General features: G+C 41.2%; 1 protein-coding gene across 1 annotated transcript; it reads left to right on the top strand.

Annotated features, from left to right (window-relative positions):
- Positions 1-6,586: 6,586 nt before the first annotated feature.
- Positions 6,587-21,558, top strand: LOC311142201 (protein Wnt-11-like; the record flags this gene model as incomplete). Its single annotated transcript, XM_084177795.1, has 5 exons — positions 6,587-6,669; positions 9,549-9,793; positions 11,718-11,995; positions 17,699-17,991; positions 20,882-21,558. The coding sequence occupies 5 exons, from the start codon at positions 6,587-6,589 to the stop codon at positions 21,054-21,056; spliced, it is 1,074 nt and encodes a 357-aa protein (XP_084033921.1). The 3' UTR covers positions 21,057-21,558.
- Positions 21,559-22,884: the final 1,326 nt, after the last annotated feature.

Below are 22,884 nucleotides of genomic sequence, written 5' to 3'. Positions count from 1 at the left end.
GGTTTCTTTGCAGCAATTCGACCATGAAGGCCTGATTCACACAGTCCCCTCTGAACAGTTTTTGTTGAGATGTGTCTGTGACTTGAAGTCTGTGAAGCATTTATTTGTGCTGCAATTTCTGAGGCTGGTAACTCTAATGAACTTATCCTCTGCAGCAGAGGTAACTCTGGGTCTTCCATTCCTGTGGTGGTCCTCGTGAGAGCCAGTTTCATCTTAGCGCTTGATGGTTTTTGCGACTGCACTTGAAGAAACTTTCAAAGTGTTTGACATTTTCCATATTGACTGACCTTCATGTCTTAAAGTAATGATGGACTGTCGTTTCTCTTTGCTTATTTGAGCTGTTCTTGCCATAATATGGACTTGGTCTTTTACCAAATAGAGATTGCCACAACACAACTGATTTGCTCAAAACATTAAGAAGGAAAGAAATTCCACAAATTAACTTTTAAGAAGGCACACCTGTTAATTGAAATGCATTCCAGGTGACTACCTCATGAAGCTGGTTGAGAGAATGCCAAAAGTGTGCAAAGCTGTCATCAAGGCAAAGGGTGGCTATTTGAAGAATCTCAAATATAAAATGTATTTTGATTTGTTAAACATTTTTTGGTTACTATATGATTCCATATGTGTTATTTCATAGTTTTGATGTCTTTTCTACCATTATACAATGTAAAAAAAAATCAGGTTACAGATCCCTCACATTAGGCTTGTCCAATTATCACCCTCACTCAGACCACTCCCAGACAAGCCTAGCAAATTTCTTGCTTGAGAAATTGCTCTTTGCTAATAAGCTATTTTTGATGAAGGGAGAAAAAGTGGCTGTGATAATGTTAATGGTTTCTCTTGACAATATAACTTTCTCTACACTGAAAACTCAAAATATACAGTCAGGTCCAAAATTATTGGTACCCTTCATAAAGATAATAAGCTATATTGTATGCTAAATAAATATATTATTTTATACAATACAATTTCTCAGAGAGAGATATTTTGTTTAACAAGTAATTAAAAAAAATCTTTAAAAGATAGTTGTCAAAATGATTGGCACCCCTGTTTTCAATACTCCGGTACCCTCCCCTTGCGACGATAAAGGCACTGAGACTTTTTCTAAAATGTTTTATGAGATTGGAGAACACATTGGAAGGGATTTTAGGCCATTTCTCCGTACAGAATCTTTCCAGATCTTTGATATCCTTCAGTCTTTGCTTATGGATTGCCCTCTTCAATTCAAACCATAGGTTTTCAATGGGGTTCAAGTCCAGAGACTGAGATGGCAATTGCAATTTTTTTATTTTGTGGTCACTTAACCATTTCTTTGTGGATTATGATGTGTGCTTGGAGTTATTGTCTTGCTGGAAGAGCCACTTGTGGCCAAGTTTCAGCTTCCTGGCAGAGGCAACCAGGTATTTGGCTATAATCAGTCCCTCCAGGATTTTGTGATTCTGCGATTTTTTTAGCAAAATCAACAGTTCCCTGCATATTATGGGCTCCCGAGTGACGCAGCGGTCTAAGGCACTGCATCTCAGTGCTTGAGGCGTCACTACAGACCTCCTGGTTTGATTCCAGGCTGTATCACAACCGGCCGTGATTGGGAGTCCCATAGGGCGGCGTACAATTGGCCCAGCATCGTCCGGGTTTGGCTGGTGTAGGCCGTCATTGTAAATAAGAATTTGTTCTTAACTGACTTGTCTAGTTAAATAAAGGTAAAATAAAATTATGTGAGGGCTTGCAATTTCAACCAATCACCACACATTTACAGAATCATATGGTTCAATCAGCCACACGTCAAACTTTTCCCCCTCGTCAGCGCATTTTCATGTAAGATTTGACAAAATCATTGCATATTGCCATGCAAAATGTCAAAATTGACACACCAAAATCAAGCATTTTTGCCCGCAAATATTTTTTTTAAAAAACGCTGTGAAATGCTGGAATGACTGTAAAATGTCCTGGTACTTGGTAGAGTTTATGATGCCATTGACCTTAACAAGAGCCCCAGGACCAGTGGAAGCAAAACAGCCCCATACCATCCATTTTTTACAGTAGGTATGAGGTACTTTTCTGCATATGCATCCTTCTTTCGACGAAAAGCTCACCACTGGTGTGCGAAGCCAAAGAGCTCTATTTTCGTGTCATCTGACCCTAGCACCGGTTTCAATCCAAGTGACAATGCCGTTTAGCAAACTCCGGGCGTTTACATTTGTTGGTTGCAGGATTTTTTCAGGCAACCCTTCCAAAGAGCCTATTGGCATGAAGGTAGTGTCTAACTGTACATTTCGAGACAAGTTCTGTAATTCTCCAACTTTGGCCCTTAGATTTGTATTTTCCTCCTGAACCATCTTCCTCACTGTGCGTGGGGACAAGCTAGGCCTACCAGGCAAGTGTAACACTGTTCCAATAGTTTTAAACTTCTTAAAGTTTGCCCTAATAGTGGTAAGTGGCATATTTCATTTTTTAGCTATTTTTTGTACTCATTGCCTGATTTATGGTCAACAACCAGTTGTCTTGTTTTTGAGCTTTTTGCCTTTACCAATGGTGATGAGTGACACAGGGATTTTACATGCTTGTTACTTCATTTTTATACCCCAGTGAAACAGGAAGCCCAGCATTGTAAAATCTGAAGAATTGTGGTCTTGCTTTAATTAATATCATAAAAATACTTTTCCAGTTTGTCTTTTGTTTTTGCAAAGACTGTATCAGGTTTTCAACATTGTTTTAGGCCTATACACTATTTGGCAAAGTGTCCCATAACATAACTGCCATCCATAAAAACTTGAATAGGTTTGAGTTATTGAATGAATAATAAAGTTGAATACTAAATGTTCAATTATAACTGAATTAATTTAATTCTGGGCTGGCTAAGCCAGTTAAATAAAATGCCATCCCTCTTTTAATCTGTGTCATTAGGACCAAGCTTTTTGAACATGAATTGTAGCCTGTAGGAAGCCTATACATTGTTCTCCTCTCCTTTCTCTCATGAAGTTTTTTTTCCCCATTAAAGAAAAACACCCGCACTAATTACCGGCGGTGGTTCCCGCTCAGTCAGACAACACACTGGAACAGTGTTAACAGTGGAAACATTCTTAATGAATGTGTCTTAAATGCATGGTTATTAAGGATCGTGGGTATGTGGTTGTTTTACTGTGGGGGAGCACTGAGCGTTACGGAATTCTCTGCAGGTGGCGAAGTGAGCAGAGAGAGCCAGGTAATAGAAAATGAACATGGTGATGCATGGGAACATGAAGCTATAAAGAGAAACTATAAAGCAATAGTTACCTCTCTTGCTTGTAAAAAATTACGAGGTGACCATGATGGAATCATATGTGCGTTACATATTTTCAATATGTCTTTGTTTAATATTATCGAATATATTTAAGAAAACTCAGCATATACAAATGAAATAATAATTTAATTAAAAACTGTTTTAATTAGATAGATGATGCTGATAAGAAAACAATAGGCCCAATGAAGGTAATGATAGTATAATATAATAATAATAGGCAAATTAAATAATAATAATAATAATAATAATAATAATAATAATAATAATAATAATAATAATAATAATAATAATAATAATATGCCATTTAGCAGACGATTTTATCCAAAGCGACTTACAGTCATGTGTGCATACATTTTTACATATGGGTGGTCCCGGGGATCGAACCCACTACCCTGGCGTTACAAGCGCCATGCTCTACCAATTGAGCTATAGAGGACCACATAATAATAACAATAACAAAAACAATAATAATAAAACACATAACAATAACCGTAATAATCACAATTATAATGACCATAATAATAATAGCCTACATTTTATTATTCGAGATTTCTATTATATATTATCATCATTATTGTGAGCATTAGGCTATTGTTGTAGGCAACCTCGAAAATAACACAGCACAAAAATATATATATAACAAAACATCACCTTTAACACAATTGTCTATCATGTAGAACAAGATTGGACAATGAGTATTTTACCCCTTTTCTTGGAAGTCCAAATCCAACGCGCTTTGTTATGCTAATTGTGCCTGACATCACCAGTGAGATCAAAGCGGTGCAGGAGTACTTATGAGTTGAGGCTGCCCAACTGCCATGAGTCCGACACATTCAGAAGCTCGAGACACATCACCCTGAAGAACCTGCGAGAGAAGAGAGCCACTGCTGCTGGGGAGTAAACGATGCTTTCCTCTTTTTTGGATTCATTCGAATTGCGAAATTGTGGATTTATACGTGTTTATGGAAGATATTGAATTCATAAGGATATTAGGCTACACGGAATTGATACTTAATCATCATTAAAGGTGAGGAGCAATGGTATAGTTTTCCATGTCATGACTATCATAGTCTAAAGTTATCGATAACATGCTTATTTTGTTGTTGTTTTAAAGCTTGTTTTAACATGAGTTAGGCTATTTAAAGCTTATATTTTATGAAGTCCTACCCTTGATTTTAGTTTGGCTAGATTGTATCCAACATATTGTTGGAATAACGACTCGATAGGCCACTTCATGCAGTTGAACGTGACTCAAAGTATTTACATTTTAACTGGTGAAGGCCTTGAGGCCGATAAGTATAGCTTAATAAAGAACATTGATACTAGCAAGAGCAGTGTGCGGGTTTCTCTTTCCTTTCACGTTATTACATTGTTACCATGCACCTGCAACAAAGATAGCTCAGATGTGCGAGTGCTTTTTTGAAATTTCCTTGCGTTCCCACAGGGACTGAATAGAAATAGAAGGCTTAATAATAAGAAGACAGCTTCAAACATGCATTCATGGGGGAAATTGAAAGAGAACGATGTGGGAAAAGTTCCACCGCTTTAGGTTGAGCGGCTGATATGGCTAACATAGGGAAATTAACAGATATTTGTTGAAGATTATCATGGAAAAACAATTCATTTAATTGACAGTTACACCACACATAAAATCCCAGTTTCCCTCGCATAAACCCAATGCACCTTATGTAAAATGTGAGCTCGGGATTAATAGAACTAGGCTACTAACTAGCTACCACAACTGTAGGGGTCGGTAGTGAAATGTTAATGCAATGTTAAAGAAATGTTAATAATGTAGAATTGGATTTTCTTCTCTAGTCTAAATTGATGGTTGATTGCCAGCGCGTATAGGCTACCAAATGCGCTTCCTATCCCAATTTAGATGACAACACTAAACGGGTCTATAAACTAGGATGGATCATCATTACACACATGGTTAAAGATGCTTATGAATATTTGGCCCTGGTGATAATAGTGATATATGTCTTATTGTTTGTGGTTATAATAATTATTAATCAACTACACTTCCCACTGTAAATATCACTACAATCAGTCAGAGTGTTTTGTTTTATGCATAGATGTAAAGCTCTGTTAAAAGAGATTCCTTATCATCAAATGGACAATAAAAGGCCCTATCTGATGGAGGTAATGCCCTGTAGGCCTACAACCGTGTCCGCTGGAGGCTATAGGCCTACTGTGCTGGTTTGTTGTTGCCTTCCACTATCATCCTACTATCTAAAATTCCTTCTGAGATTTGTCCAAAGTTAAGCAGAAATTACAATTCAGTTTGTGGTTATATCCTACCTAGCCTAAATTACATTTTAATTGCTAAATAATATATATACAGTATATTTAGTGCAGAATTGGTCATAGTTGGGCATTTGTAGGAGGGTAGCAGTTATGGGAGGGTAACCTTTTATCATTAACTCAATTGTGGGAATTTGTGAGATTCTGTCAACTTTTGGGAGAGTTTCTGTAACTTATATGATCAGTGTTTCCCAAATGTATCATTGGAATTTATGAGCAAACTCAGCAAAGTTTATATGCTGCTATAAACTTTGCTATGCTCAATATGCGTTTTGGTGTTGTTGCAGTGGGAAAGAGACTTCAATAATTAATACATTTATTGAAATAGAGTTTTAGATTTCTCTATTACTTTTCCACTATATTTGAAAAATGTGACAATGAACAAAACAATATAGCATAGATTATCTTTTGTCATTTTTGTTTTGAATATTTGCTGTGGAATGTTGCTTTAAAGTAACTGTCCAGTGTTTCCAGATTTGTATGAAATATGACCTATAATTAATGACAATATGAGTTAAATAGTTTTCCTTCCAACAAATGGTAATTAATTATGTTAAAATGAAGCTTTTCTGTGTTGGAATGGTGTGGGCATATACCGGTCATTAAATATATTCACGCAAGTAGACCGCTGATTGGCTAGCTCATCCTTCTCAGGAGGATGACATCATCCTCTATGAGCAAATATAACTATCTTGTATGTCTGTTTGAGATACAAGTTTGAGGTGTTTTTCTTTTCTTCTCCAATTTATGCTTTGGCCACATATGAGTATAGGATGAGTCAACAACATTATTTAGGTATGAGTTAACAGAATATGAACTTTTAAAAGTGAGATTCTCACTGGAGGTGCATTTTAATGGTGCATTTTTCTATTCCACCAAACAGGGGATAGAGGGTGAGACGGTGCCATGACAGTTGACTTGTGATTGCATCTAGAAGAGCCTAGAAGCCAACAGTCACCTGCATTACCGTCATCTCTAAGTTGGAACATTATCATCATGAAGAAAATGTCTAACACCCTCCCACTCAGTCTGCTTACCGTTCTGCTGTTGTCCCAGATCTGCTCCGGCATCAAATGGCTGTAAGGACCTTTCCTTTTCTTGTTTTTGTGTCTGCATTTTTCCTTTATTGTGGACTATGTTGTACAGAAGATGGTGCTCTCCAAGTCCTTCTAGTTTTTTACTTTATTGATTCTTAATCTGTTATAGAAAAGAACAGAATATAATATAACTTTATTGTCCATCTGAAGATGAAAATTTGCCATATTGTCTATGTGGGTAAAAAGAAAGGCAGGTTGTGTGTTTTAGTTCATGTTCTGACATTGAATGAGGTTCTCAATTTGTCCCCTGATGAATGTTAATAAGAAGATTTGAACTGGAATTAGAGAGTGGAAAATGTATGCTCTACAGCAGGGATGGGCAACTGGCGCATCAATCTGTTGCCACAAAGTTGGAAGCACAGAATCGTCTAGAATGACATTGTATGCTGTTGCGTTAAGATTTCCCTTCACTGGAACTAAGGGGCCTAGCCCTAACCATGAAAAACAGGGGCAGGTAGTGTTCTCCTGGCATCTGCCAAACCCAGATTCATCCGTCGGACTGCCAGATGGTGAAGCGTGATTCATCACTCCAGAGAATGCGTTTCCACTGCGCCAGAGTCCAATGGCGGCAAGCTTTACACCACTCCGGCTGACGCTTGGCATTGAACATGGTGATCTTAGGCTTGTGTGTGGCTGCTCGGCCATGGAAGCCCATTTCATGAAGCTCCCGACAAACAGTTATTGTGCTGACGTTGCTTCCAGAGGCAGTTTGGAACTCGGTAGTGAGTGTTGCAACCTAGGACCAACGATTTTAAGGCGCTACGCGCTTTAGCACTCAGCGGTCCCGTTCTGTGAGCTTGTGTGGCCTACCACTTTGCGGCTGAGCCGTTGTTGCTGCTAGACGTTTCCACTTCACAATAACAGCACTTACAGTTGACCGGGGCAGCTCTAGCAGGGGAGAAATTTGACGAACTGACTTGTTGGAAAGGTGGCATCCTATGACGGTGCCACGTTGAAAGTCACTGAGCTCTTCAGTAAGGCCATTCTAATGCCAATGTTTGTCTATGGAGACTGCATGGCTGTGTGCTCGATTTTATACACCTGTCAGCAACAGGTGTGGCTGAAATAGCCGAATCCACTAATTTGTATATGTATAATTTTTTGGGAACTCAGTGGATACTAACTGTTGAGAGTTAGAATAGTAAAATACAGAAGATACAATTTCGAAATGTGGTTGTGCATCAGCAGTTTTTCTCTTGTTATGTCAGTCACTGACAGTCACTGAATTAGCCGAAGTCAGCTAACATTTTTTAGATTGGTAAGTTAGTCTAGCAGCCAGCTATTTTAAAAACTGCAAATATTTCTCAACACCCTATGGCAAAATGTGTAGAAATGAAGGAAATTAGCTGTAAAACTGCACATTTTTCTCTCCGCCCATGGCAAAATGTGTGCAGAATTGCAGGAAATTAACTATAAAACGAAAAATGAATTGAATGAAATGTGTTATAAAATTGCAAAATATTCTCTCTGCCCCAGGGCAAAATGTGTAGAATTGCAGCAAACTTGCTTTAAAACTGCAACATTTTCTCTACGCCCCACAGCAAAATGTGTGCAGAATTGCAGGAAATTAACTCTAAAACGAATTTTTTTTTCTTTCCACTGTCAAGAGGGGGGCTGCAAATATTTTTGCTTAGAGCCACCAAAAGGCTGGCTCTGACTGCATGTGTCGGTATGGATGTGGGTACGCAGACCAGCGAGGCATTGCGTCCTCTCATGATGAGTTCCGGATTTTTGTGGCCCCCACCCCCATCAAAGTTGCCCATCCCTGCTTTACAGCAACACTTGACTGCTTGACTGTTACTCATCACTATAACCAAGAGTGACATCATTTGAATGTTTGTCTCTCAGATGTACAAATTCTGTAGTGATTTTGGTACATATTTTTCTTCTGTTCATAGATTAATGGACATTTTAAGCCTGCACATGATTTGGAATGGTTATTTAGCATCTGTAGCATCTGAAACCTATAAGAGTGAGTTGTTGCTAATATTTCTCTAGGCTATAACCATTGAGCAGCAAATGTGCCTCAGAGAGAGAGAGAGAGAGAGAGAGAGAGAGAGAGAGATTGGGGATTGCATGACATTGTGCTAAATCCTATAGTAGAAAGGATCTCTCCCAGCCTTGATATTGCTACGGGGCCTGGACGTGAAACAGATGGGGCCATAAACACTTGTGAGTGCTGGGTTACCATGAGTACAGGGGAGTCACAGTTTATCATTGGGCATGGAGTGGCCGCCCTCTTCCTCCTAATCCCAAACAGGCCAAGGTGCAGGAGGCATTGGCTGGTTCTCATGGAACTCTCTCTCCCTCGCAGTGCTCCTGCAAGACATAGAAAACAGAGATCAGGAACTGACTGACTGACCAGGTTCTCTGGTGGTTTTTCTATGAACTAATCTTCTATTCAGTCTAAGTGAAAACAAAGTATGTGTGCCCCCCTTTTAGATTTCCGTAATCAGATGACTTATGTCACAGTAAAGTCTCGGTATAATGAAATCCTTTAAACCATTGAAGAATGTAAATGATGCTAGATGGATAGATGAAGTGCTGTCAGATCTGGCTTTTTGCCTATAATGAATTCATTATTTGGCATGTTCTGGAACCTCCTTTAGTGAACTGAATCAGGAGAATAACCTGATGCCAAGCTGTGGTCTGTTATGTTTTACCTGTTCGTGACTTCTTGAGAGATTTCCATTGGCATTTCCATTGTATCTCCTAAGTCAAGTGGTTCAAATGCCAAAATATTTCCCCATTCCAAACAGCTCTGATTATGTGTTTGATTGGTTGAAAACATGTGGCTCAGTATATGACATAAGTGAGAAAATGACTTTGTATTGGCTTTTGCATGTCTATTTCTGTTCCAGGGCCCTATCACACACACCTGTGTCCTTACACATCAACCAGACCCACCACTGCAAGCTGCTGCCGGGCCTGGTGTCTTCACAAGCCCAGCTGTGTCGGAGTAACCTGGAGCTCATGCAGACCATCATCACTGCAGCCCGCGAGGTCAAGAAGACCTGCCAGAAGACCTTCGCTGACATGCGCTGGAACTGTTCCTCTATTGATATCCCCAGTGACTCCTCAAGGTATCGACCAGACCTTGACAGAGGTAGGCCTACTAGTCACAATTTACTATTTATGGTGGTTAGAACTAGGCGTAAAATAAGGAATACAACTCCAGCACACTGGAGTAAACTATGTGAAGATCTATTGACTGAAATGGTGGTGTGAGATCCATTGTGCTAGGTGTGCATATTATACGTTTTTTTCAAACGAACTAGGAGTGATCATCTCTGACCAAATTATTAGTACAGTAGAAACTCTGTGTCCTTGGTGGGATTCAAAAAGCTAATCTAAGTGTCACAGGAGATTATTTACAAGAGAGAGTTTAACGCTTTAATCATCGTCCTTGGTGGTCTTTTGTGCTCTGAGGGCAGAGCCGACTGTGACAAGCAAAGGCTACCATTCTTCTTTGTGTCCCCTTGAAAGAAAGAAAATCATCCACTATCACCCTAGCCACTCACCTCCATAATATCGGTGCTACAAAGTTATTCTCTTTAAGATTCCACTATGTGAAAGATAGTATTGAGTTGGACAGTGACTATTAGAAGGGATCTAGACATATTTTTTGTGGCATCTCATCCTTCTTAGTTTTAAATCCATTTTATGGCATACATTACATACATTACATACATGCATCTGTTTTTCTATAGTAAAGCATGATGTGAAATATTGCCAGCGATCTCTGCGGAACATACGTCTTTTGAATAGGTAGGTTCTTAGTCGCTTCCTTCAGCACAAAGCATTAGTAATGTATACAGTGCGTGCCTACATTTTAAAAATCAATCCTCGTTTCATTAAGTCTCCCGAGTGGCGCAGTGGTCTAAGGCACTGTGCCACTAGAGATCCTGGTTCGAATCCAGGCTCTGTTGTAGCCGACCGGGAGACCCATGGGGCGGCGCACAATTGGCCCAGAGTAGGGGAGGGAATGGCCGGCAGGGATGTAGCTCAGTTGGTTGAGCATGGTGTTTGCAACGCCAGGGTTGTGGGTTTGATTCCCACGGGGGGTATGAAAAAATAAATAATGTATGCACTAACTGTAAGTCGCTCTGGATAAGAGCGTCTGCTAAATGACTAAAATGTAATTAAATGCCCGCTCCTTGTAGTGTTTTGAGAGTCTTTCCGTGTTCTGGACTTGTACTTTGATGGGTTTATTTCTATTGCCAAAAGGATCTTTGCTGAGCCAGACAGAGCCAATGCCAGTTCCAGTTTTACTGAGTTTGGGTGAAGATGTAAAAACCCCACAACAAAGAGCTGGCTCCTAATCAAAGGTTTAGTGAGATAGCTCCATGATGATGCGCCTCAGGAGAAGACAGGCTCCATCTGTCAACTGTTAGACCAGTCTTAAGAAGCCCCTGGCAGACTCTAGACTAGTGCTCTTTTTCATACAGGGATGTCTTTGATGGCCTGAATGGTTCTTTCTTCCTGTCTCCTACTTCCATCATCCAGCATTGACATATCTTCCCTCTGTGTGTACACACTTCATTACCTATACACTGAATGTACAAAACATTAGGAACACCTTCCTAATATTAAGTTGCACCCCCCCTTTTGCCCTCAGAACAGCCTCAGTTCATCGGGGCATGGACTCTACAAGGCGTCAAAAGTGTTCCACAGGGATGCAGGCCCATGTTGACTCCAATGCTTCTCAAAGTTGTGTCATTCTTTAACCTGTCTCCTCCCCTTCATCTACATTGATTGAAGTGGATTTAACAAGTGATATCAATAAGGGATCATAGCGTTCACCTGGATTCACCTGGTCAGTCTGTCAATGTTTTGTACACTCAGTGTATAACATCCATATTATTCACTCTGGCAGTATAACCATATCTGTCTAGTGACTTTCTCATGTTACCCTCACTGAGAGTACAGGTTAGGGTTAAATTAAGGTTACATGAATGAAAAGCAAAAGCAGTTAATCTACAGAAGTCAGTTCCCTCACTTACAAGGATTTGTCTTGTTGTTCTCAACAGGCACGAGGGAGTCGGCATTCGTGTACGCCCTGTCCGCGGCAGCCATCAGCCACACCATTGCGCGGGCATGCACATCGGGGGACCTGCGGCTGTGTTCGTGCGGCCCCATCCCCGGAGAGATCCCTGAGCCAGGCTACCGCTGGGGCGGCTGTGCAGACAACCTGCACTACGGCCTGGTCATGGGCTCCAAGTTCTCTGACGCCCCCATGAAGATGAAGAAGGCAGGCTCCCATGCCAACAAGCTGATGCATCTGCACAACAGTGAAGTGGGGAGACAGGTAGTTACACACGCAGATCACGGATATACTCACTGTTTATGCTAATCAGATATAGTAGTAGTAGTAGTAGTAGTAGTAGTAGTAGTAGTTGTAGTAGTAGTAGTAGTAGTAGTAGTAGTAGCAGCAGCAGTCTGGTTTGAAAGAGGGAGATATGAATATATGGGTGGACATATGAGTAGGGCTGTGGCGGTCATGACATTTTGTCAGCAGGGGATTGTCAAGCAAATAACTGCCATCTCACGGTAATTGACCGTTAATTATCATAAACATATTTAGCATCTCCTGGCTTCCTACAAGCCACTGATGCAGACCTTTGGAACATCTACGTTTTAAAAAGTAGAATAAATCCATGTAATATAGCCTACTCCATCACAATAAAAACCATTATTTATTTTAGACAGGTCTAAAGAAATATGATATGAAGAAAATGTTGTCTATTTCAGAAGAACAGAATAGCGTTCTCTGAGTTGTCCTTATGTTAGGCCCTGATCTGGCTATGCCATATGGCTGTGGGCTACACTAGTTCATTTAGCAGAAAAGATTTGCTTAGAATTCCGTGGCATTATTTTATATTAGTTTATAGTATGAAGAATACAATTGAACATAGCTGAATAAAATAGAAAGGATATTTTCTCCTAACGATTTGAGGGCGTGCACACATGTGGCTGTTCTGTGTTGAGCGGTTAACAAAGAAACAGGCACTCCTATATGCTTAATTTAGAGATATTTATGTAACTTTAGTTGTGATAGAAATGTTGGGCTGTATGTTTTAAATTTTTTTAAGGCTGCATGATGTGACTCTAATGATGATTTGAAAAAAGTTGCATGAAAGACGTGCTCTGCTTTGTTTTTTACGCAGTCTGTACACACTTCATCCGTCTCTCATTCACAATTTGACAAGCACTTGATAATGCCTCGAATTTCCCAGCTGCATCCCCTTTGTGTGGCCGTAATGCCCCCTAAAAAAATATATGCCTTATAATTCCCTTCTCCCACCTCTCACTCACATGGCTTTCCGTCACGTGGTCGGGTCTTTCTCACAGGCTACAAGTGAAGACAGACACATCCGGGACACAACTGCACGTGTCCTTATCCAATTCCGAGGCGCATATTGAAGATATTGGAAGAACTGTCCACATTTACTTTTCGTCAGCCAACAAGATGAGTAGGTCTAACGAACAGCAAAAGCACTAGCCTATGTCAATATATTATCCCCCATAGTACAAAAGCTGACCTATTCTATTCTGTGCGATAAACTGGGGCATTTGTGGGATGCGATAGATTCCAAATCAATACAACCACTAGCATCAAAAACCTGTTTTAAGCAATGAGCCTGACGCAACAGATGAGAACGTTTAGCTTAAAATGTTGATTAACTATTAGGCTATTTCTTAACATTATAAGTGCAGCAATGCGCACACGGCAGTAGGTTATAAGCACAAATGTTCCATTAGCAGGAAAACACCATTCTCAAAAGTGACCACAAATGCGATTATGCACATATTTATTTTATTATAAAGGTGCATTTTTATGATGAAAATGATCTTTCCCAAACTTTAAACTCACACCCTGCGTATGAATGCCAGTTAGGCTCTACACCCATTTTAAAGCGAATTAATGTGCTTCATTTTAAGAAGTTAGTTGGCCACTTTAGTTGTGATACAAACCTTATCAAAACATATACAGTGGCTTGCGAAAGTATTCAACCCCCTTGGCATTTTTCCTAATTTGTTGCCTTACAACCTGGAATTAAAATTGTTTTTTTGGGGGGGTTGTATCATTTGATTTACACAATATGCCTACCACTTTGAAGATGCCAAATATTTCTTATTGTGAAACAAACAAGAAATGAGACAAAAAAAAAACAGAAAATGTGAGTGTGCATAACTATTCACCCCCCCAAAGTCAATACTTTGTAGAGCCACCTTTTGCAGCAATTACATCTTCAAGTCTCATGGGGTATGTCTCTATAAGCTTGGAACATCTAGCCACTGGGATTTTTGCCCATTCTTCAAGGCAAAACTGCTCCAGCTCCTTCAAGTTGGATGGGTTCCGCTGCTGTACAGCAATCTTTAAGTCATACCACAGATTCTCAATTGGATTGAGGTCTGAGCTTTGACTAGGCCATTCCAAGACATTTAAATGTTTCCCCTTAAACCACTCAAGTGTTGCTTTAGCAGTATGCTTAGGGTCATTATCCTGCTGGAAGGTGAAACAGGTTCCCCTCAAGAATTTGCCTGTATTTAGCGCCATCCATCAATCCTTCAATTCTGACCAGTTTCCCAGTCCCTGATGAAAAACATCCCCACAGCATGATGCTGCCACCACCATGCTTCACTTTTTGGATGGTGTTCTCGGGGTGATGAGAGGTGTTGGGTTTGCGCCAGACATAGCGTTTTCCTTGATGGCCAAAAAGCTCAATTTTAGTCTCATCTGACCAGAGTACCTTCTTCCATATGTTTGGGGAGTCTCCCACATGGCTTTTGGTGAACACCAAACGTGTTTGCTTATTTTTTTCTTTAAGCAATGGCTTTTTTCTGGCCACTCTTCCGTAAAGCCCAGCTCTGTGGAGTGTACGGCTTAAATTGTCCTATGGACAGATTCTCCAATCTCCGCTTTGGAGCTTTGCAGCTCCGTCAGGGTTATCTTTGGTCTCTTTGTTGCCTCTCTGATTAATGCCCTCCTTGCCTGGTCTGTGAGTTTTGCTGGGCGGCCCTCTCTTGGCAGGTTTGTTGTGGTGCCATATCCTTTACATTTTTAAATAATGGATTTATTGGTGCTCCGTGGGATGTTCAAAGTTTCGGATATTTTTTTATAACCCAACACTGATCTGTACTTCTCCACAACTTTGTCCCTGACCTGTTTGGAGAGCTCCTTGGTCTTCATAGTGCTGCTTGCTTGGTGGTGCCCCTTGCTTAGGGGTGTTGCAGACTCTGGGGCCTTTCAGAACAGGTGTATATATACTGAGATCATGTGACAGATCATGTGACACTTAGATTGCACACAGGTGGACTTTATTTAACTAATTATGTGACTTCTGAAGGAAATTGGTTGCACCAGATCTTATTTAGGGTCTTCATAGCAAAGGAGATGAATACATACATTGTGCAAGTTCTCCCACTTAAAATGATGAGAGAGGCCTGTAATTTTCATCATAGGTACACGTCAACTATGACAGACAAATTGAAAAAAAAATCCAGAAAATCACATTGTAGGATTTTTAATGAATTTATTTGCAAATTATGGTGGAAAATAAGTATTTGGTCACCTACAAACAAGCAAGATTTCTGGCTCTCACAGACCTGTAACTTCTTTTTTAAGAGTCTCCTCTGTCCTCCATTCGTTACCTGTATTAATGGCACCTGTTTGAACTTGTTATCAGTATAAAAGACACCTGTCCACAACCTCAAACAGTCACACTCCAAACTCCACTATGGCCAAGACCAAAGAGCTGTCAAAGGACACCAGAAACAAAATTGTAGACCTACACCAGGCTGGGAAGACTGAATCTGCAATAGGTAAGCAGCTTGGTTTGAAGAAATCAACTGTGGGAGCAATTATTAGGAAATGGAAGACATACAAGGCCACTGATAATCTCCCTCGATCTGGGGCTCCACGCAAGATCTCACCCCGTGGGGTCAAAATGATCACAAGAACGGTGAGCCCAGAACCACACAGGGGGACCTAGTGAATGACCTGCAGAGAGCTGGGACCAAAGTAACAAAGCCTACCATCAGTAACACACTACGCCGCCAGGGACTCAAATCCTGCAGTGCCAGACGTGTCCCCCTGCTTAAGCCAGTACATGTCCAGGCCCGTCTGAAGTTTGCTAGAGTGCATTTGGATGATCCAGAAGAGGATTGGGAGAATGTCATATGGTCAGATGAAACCAAAATAGAACTTTTTGGTAAAAACTCAACTCATCGCGTTTGGAGGACAAAGAATGCTGAGTTGCATCCAAAGAACACCATACCTACTGTGAAGCATGGGGGTGGAAACATCATGCTTTCGGGCTGTTTTTCTGCAAAGGGACCAGGACGACTGATCCATGTAAAGGAAAGAATGAATGGGGCCATGTATCGTGAGATTTTGAGTGAAAACCTCCTTCCATCAGCAAGGGCATTGAAGATGAAACGTGGCTGGGTCTTTCAGCATGACAATGATCCCAAACACACCGCCCGGGCAACGAAGGAGTGGCTTCATAAGAAGCATTTCAAGGTCCTGGAGTGGCCTAGCCAGTTTCCAGATCTCAACCCCATAGAAAATCTTTGGAGGGAGTTGAAAGTCCGTGTTGCCCAGCGACAGCCCCAAAACATCACTGCTCTAGAGGAGATCTGCATGGAGGAATGGGCCAAAATACCAGCAACAGTGTGTGAAAACCTTGTGAAGACTTACAGAAAACGTTTGACCTGTGTCATTGCCAACAAAGGGTATATAACAAAGTATTGAGAAACTTTTGTTATTGACCAAATACTTATTTTCCACCATAATTTCAAATAAATTCATAAAAAATCCTACAATGTGATTTTCTGGAAAAAAAAATCTCATTTTGTCTGTCATAGTTGACGTGTACCTATGATGAAAATTACAGGCCTCTCTCATCTTTTTAAGTGGGAGAACTTGCACAATTGGTGGCTGACTAAATACTTTTTTCCCCAATGTATGCACGCACCACTTCTCCGTTATTTCTTTTTTATATTTTTTTAAAACAAGTTATTTTTTTCATTTCACTTCACCAATTTGGACTATTTTGTGTGTGTCCATTACATGAAATCCAAATAAAAATTTAAATTACAGGTTGTAATGCAACAAAATAGGAAAAATGCCAAGGGGGATGAATGCTTTTGCAAGGCACTGTAGGCCTATGGGCTAGGCTACATGAGGTGTGTGACTATGATTTTAAAAAGTCGTAAAAAAAATTATGCGCTGTTTGCCTTAAGCTGGGCATCATTCACAAGTGATAATATATTATTCACAAGTGATAGGCTAATATTGTCACCCATCACACTATTCTTGATTTAATCTTGTCTTAACATATACTAAATAATATGTGTGAAATTTGTTTTGATTTAGAATGGACCATTATCATGCACCTGTCTCGAAACAGGGGCTGCGGAAAAAAATACATGTCATCTATGCACTTAAATAGCGAATGGAGGACGCAATGTGCTTAATATTAGGAAAGTTGAGAAATAAATATAGTAGGCCTAGCAATAGAAAGCTGATAGGATCCTCCTCTTTTTAGTAGAGGCCATCACTCTGTTTTCTTGCCCAATTGCATAGCCTATAGAAATGTTGCTCAACATGAGCTAATGGGCTTTCATGAAGTGTTTGATTAGATTTTCGACAGCATTTGCATTGATGTCAGAGTGATTAGAGGGACAATAGAGTGCTGAGTACCAGGCAGTTAGCAAGTTTGGTAGGCTACGTTTGGTAGGCTACTAATGACCATCAGCAGCTTCAGAGCTTGGAAAATCTTAATTTCTGTGACTAAACGGTCATATGGAATTTGACTGCTGTCATGACACCTGACCGCCGGTGTGGTGGTAATACGGTCACCGTAACAGCCCTACATATGAGCATGTATATTTATAGCTCTTGTAAATTAGAATCCCTTTGTAGAATATTCAACGTATTTTCTGCTATAGCATTAGCGTCAGTAGTAACAGTGTCTGACATTCACGTCCTCTATCTCTCCCCCAGGCCCTGAGAGATGCGCTGGTGATGAAGTGTAAGTGTCACGGTGTGTCTGGCTCCTGCTCCATACGGACCTGCTGGAGAGGCCTGCAGGACCTGAAGGACATCGCCATGGACCTGAAGACCAAGTACCTGTCAGCCACCAAGGTGGTGCACAGACCCATGGGTACGCGCAAGCAGCTGGTCCCCAAGGACATCGACATCAGGCCCGTCAGGGAGAACGAGCTGGTCTACTTGCAGAGCTCCCCGGACTTCTGCGCCAAGAACGACAAGCTCGGCTCCGTTGGCACCCAGGACAGGTGAGAATGTTACAGGAGCTGTGTGTGTGTGTGTGTGTGTGTGTGTGTGTGCGTGCGTGCGTGTGTGTCTTATGTTCATAAAAGCAGGGTGTCATGGGTGGCACATTGTGGAAGTATATAGGGCCGTACAAAATCATAGCTCCTCTTTTGCGAAACTCTAGATACTCAGTATACTGGCCTGGCTCTGTCTGGACCAATCCTGTTTATTTTCTCAAGCGGGTAGTTCGTCCAGGATGTTGATTTAATTAGCTGCCACCCACTCTGGTGGCAGACACCATTTTGTTTTGAGAATCTCTGATAAAGAAAGTGGTTCCAGAGATTGGCCTGTCTGTGGTATGTCTGAGCACGTGTCACTGACATGACCGTTGTGACTTGGGCCCTTGTGTTGCTATCAGATAGGGGTGAGTAATGTGGTTATTCTTAGGGCCTGAGTGCATTCAGCTGATACAGGTAATGGTCCCCAAAGATAAAACAAGACTCTCTATTCATCTGAAGTGTTTTATTAGGAATTATAAACTGGTTGGTTCGAGCCCTGAATGCTGATTGGCTGACAGCCATGGTATATCAGACCGTATACCACGGGTATGACAAAATATTTATTTATACTGCTTTAATTACATTGGTAACCAGTTTATAATAGCAATAAGGCACCTCGGGGGTTTGTGGTATATGGCCAATATACCACGGCTAAGGCTTGTATCCAGGCACTCCGCGTTGCGTCGTACATAAGAACAGCGATTAGCCTTGGTATATTGGCCATATACCACACCCCCTCAGGCATTATTGCTTAAATATATGTTGCATGTTGTCAGTCTGACCACTGTGAGAACTTAGTGGGAAGTAAAGGGTATTTTCTTTGTCTGAGGTAAGGGCCAGATATAGAGAGTCTGGCCACCCCCCTTCTACAAAAATGTGCTAGCCATCTTTGACAGCCTAGTGGATTTTCTGCCTTTTGCATCTTTTGCCATGGGTATCCATTTTAGCAGCGTAGCTGAATCTCTGCTATTTGGTTTTGGACTGCAGAAGACATATGACAAATTTAAAAAAGGAGGAGGGTTTAGTGGTCTGCAGCTCTTGGAGCTGGAAATGCAGACGAACATATGAGGACCATTGAAAACAATTAATGCAAATGTCTCTTTACTGTTCCTGGAGGCAGCTATAGTTCAAATGTCAAGCGTCATGTGCCTAGCCCTGAGCCTCTGAGCAGAAGGCCACTTAACAGATACTGTAACCTGAAGACATATTGCGCGTCAGGTGCACTCACTGTGCTCCATGCATCTGCTGCCCCCAACCTGATAAGGGTCCCACCACACGTGGTCTATAGCATATACAGTATTTAGTTCTTTATGCCGTGTCTCAAGGCACCATCAGCCTCTTGCAATCGTTGGTGGCAGTCTGCAAGGGGACGTGTGACACTGATGTGCCGTGTGGTGTGTGCTTCCATGAGGGTCCCAGAGGTCTAGGGATGTTTTAACCGCCCCATCCCACACCTCCTCCTCCCCATCACATGGCCTCATCACAGCACCATACTCCTCATGACCATGATCCCTAGCCACTCCACAAGAGCTAGTGGGAGACCCTGACAGAGCCATGTTCAGTGGTGCACACTTCAGGATGGCCTTATCTGTGTTTACCCTCCAAGTGAGTTCTAATCTCACTACTCCTCACCATGAATATCTTTGACCCCGTTGATAATACCTGGAGTGGAGTAGCAGCAAACATGAAGCCTACTCAGTTAGGGACAGAAATGCTGGACGCCACATCTGTAGAAAGCTGTCCTTTGTCTTTCCAGTGATATACACTTGTTCTGCTGTGAGCCTTGTAGCGACGTTCGTTGTGGGGTTAGAATGTGTTCTGTAATAATAAGAAATGCATAACAAGTTACATTTCAATAACATCCCCAGAGCTGAGGGATGATCAGTGTCTCAAAGGCAACAAGCACTGTGGGTCTTGCGTGTGACGGCACCATCGAAGGATGTGTTTTAATTCAGAATGAGATTAGTAGCTCTGACTGTGAGTGACAGCTGTGTGAGAGCGATGTGGAGTTAACAGACTGTGCTGTCCTTTTGATCCATTAACTTGCACCAGATAGGGCAGATTTTCCCTGACAAAACATGTCTGTGTAGAGAAATTATTAATTGCCCCATCCCAAAGGCCATTATTGTAAGGAGCCTGTCCTACGTATTCCAATGACTCTCATTCCCTCCCTCCCACCCTCCCTCCCTACCCGCCAACCCTACCCTTCTTTTCCCTCCTCTGTGTCAGCAGCCTTCAGCTATCCTCTCAGTGTCTCTGTCTCTCACCACGCTGGCCATTAACACTCTGCTATTATAAAACAATGCAATTATGTGGAGAGAGAGAGGGTTAAATAGAGGGAGGGCTCCCCTGTGTATTCACTGTGATTTATGATATAGCTATTCTCTGCTCACTTAAGATGCCCCCAGGCTTAAGAAATTAAAGGGTCCCAATTGAAGCATCTGCTGCCCTCAGACAAAACACAAGGGAGAATGTTTGGGTGAATGCACAATAAGCATTCGTCAAGCTCCCCCTTTTAAATACATTTGTGAGGCTTCCGTTGGACTCAGAGTTGTCCAAAACGTTTTTGGGGGTTGATATTTGAGAGAGGAACTATTCTAAGATCAATGGGGTTGTTTGAGTGGGGAATTCATTGGGGAGACCGTGTTTATGTGTGCGTGTGCGTGTGCGTGTCATCGTGTGTGTAAATATGTTGGGGACCTTGAGGGCTTTCCATAGACCAAAATGTATTACCGGTGTATAGAATGGTTTGTTTCTCTGTCATTTGTTTGGGGGCAGACAGTGTCATTTAGTGACGCAAAAAATGATGAAACCTAGTTTTATCTCACTCTCTCGCTCTCTCTGTCCATTCCAGGCAGTGCAACAAGACGTCCATCGGCAGCGACAGCTGCGACCTGATGTGCTGTGGGCGAGGCTACAACCCCTACACAGAGAAGCTGGTGGAGCGCTGCCACTGCAAGTACCACTGGTGCTGCTATGTCACGTGTAAGAAGTGTGAGAGGATTGTGGAGAGATATGTCTGCAAATGAATCCATGTTGTCTACTTCATCCATCCATCCACCCACCCACCTAACCGCCCCACGTCTCTGGGCTGGGGCCACAGATAACCAAAGCACTACGTTTCCGAGATGGCTTACTTTTGTCTTAAGCTTTAGCATGTATATTTTGACAAGAAACAGTTTATTTTTGTTCATAATTTTTTATTCAACTCTGACCCACAAGCTGGACTAAAAAGTTTTAAAATTTTACGAACGTGGTCAAATAGGTGTTGTGACAATGCCTATCGGTTTACGTGAAGACCACCGTCCTCAAGGGTTTTGTCTTTCCTTACACTTTCCTTACACTTGCCATACTTGGATATCAAAAGTCTATTTTCGTATACCTTTATTAAAATAAATGATATTGGATGTTTGTTTTTTTGTACTTCTGGTCACGCTCTGATGTTGATGTTCACCGTTTCCACGGAATTCAAAGGGTTCTGAAGGATCCATATTTTTTATTGCTCAAATGGTACTTGTTTTTTCAAGAGCGAAAGAGACGGAAAGAAAGAGAGGAAAAAGGTGCTAAACACACAAAGGGAACTTCAAGTACTTTCAGTTGTGGAACTTTTTTAGTAACTGGTGTTGAACTCTGGACACTTGAGCACTGGAGCTCGACTGGGGACTCGCCTGCAGGCAGACAATTCTGTGTGAATCCTCAGAAAAAGGAAAAATAACTCCCAGTGTTAGAAACAGCACATTATCCCTATAATGTCTGACATGCAGGTAGTCCAAAGCCTAACACTCAGAGTATGCGAAAGGAACACATGGGTCTCATATAATCCTGTGTTATTATGAACCACTCTTGTGTTGATGTACATACTGTCTTTTTGTATGCTGAATTAAATAATTAAATATTTATAAACTAATTAAAGAATCTTTACCAAGCTCTTTAGAAATTACATGTTTTTCCTTTCCCAAGACCGCACATCATCATCATCATCATGATGAAAAACATGTTGGTCATTTACAAAAAACTTGGCAAGAGAACTACATAACCTCACAGGCTGATGTTTTTGGAATAGACTAGCTATATTTCTTCCCCTCAAAGCATTACTGTTTTAATCTCCAAGTGTTAAGAAAATATCAATTTCAGACAATGATCTGTGATGCTAAGATAAATGAACAGACTTGTAATGTGTTGTAGTGTTCAATCTAAAGGCCAATTTGGATCAATGTCTCAATTACAAAAAACCTGGGAAGGTGTTTGTTTGGACATTCCTCACTGTCACAAAGACCATTCTAAGAAACCATTAATTATATCACAGGTTTAGCCTAACGCTCATATGAATAAGGAGAGATCTTGGAAATGGTTGAACCTCCAATTAAAAAACAAAATACATTTAATTTATTTAAATACAAAGGGTTAGGTTGTTACTAAAAGGAACAGAACTTGTCAGTTGGCACTCTGTAAGTCAGAAGTATTACCCGCTGACCAAACCTTGTGTTGCCTTGTGGTTCTCATGATTCTGAACAGACACAAACAGCTAGCGAGGGCTTGAATCTAAGCATCTTGGCCAATGCTGTGCTCTGACACATTGAGGCTCCAACTTGAACAAGCCGAACACATGTACCAGTATTGACCTAGCCTGCCCATGGGGGCACAGATGCTGCCAACACAGCTAGAACAATATAGAACTGCAGGGGAGGTATGTTTAATAGAACGCAATCATTGTTACGTTAGCTTTTCTGAGGCCTTTTATGAGCTCGGTTTGTGTTTGCAGCAGTCAATTACTGCTAACAAATTGGTTGATAGGCATGTTTTAACAGATTAAAGTCTTTCTATTTTAGGAATTATTAGAAATGTACAGCGGAGTGG

The sequence above is a fragment of the Coregonus lavaretus genome (genome assembly GCF_964263955.1).
Source record: "Coregonus lavaretus genome assembly, chromosome: 15".
NCBI classification, from domain to species: domain Eukaryota; kingdom Metazoa; phylum Chordata; class Actinopteri; order Salmoniformes; family Salmonidae; genus Coregonus; species Coregonus lavaretus.
The sequence above is the reverse complement of the archived record's forward strand: the minus strand, read 5'-3'. Positions and strand labels throughout refer to the sequence as shown.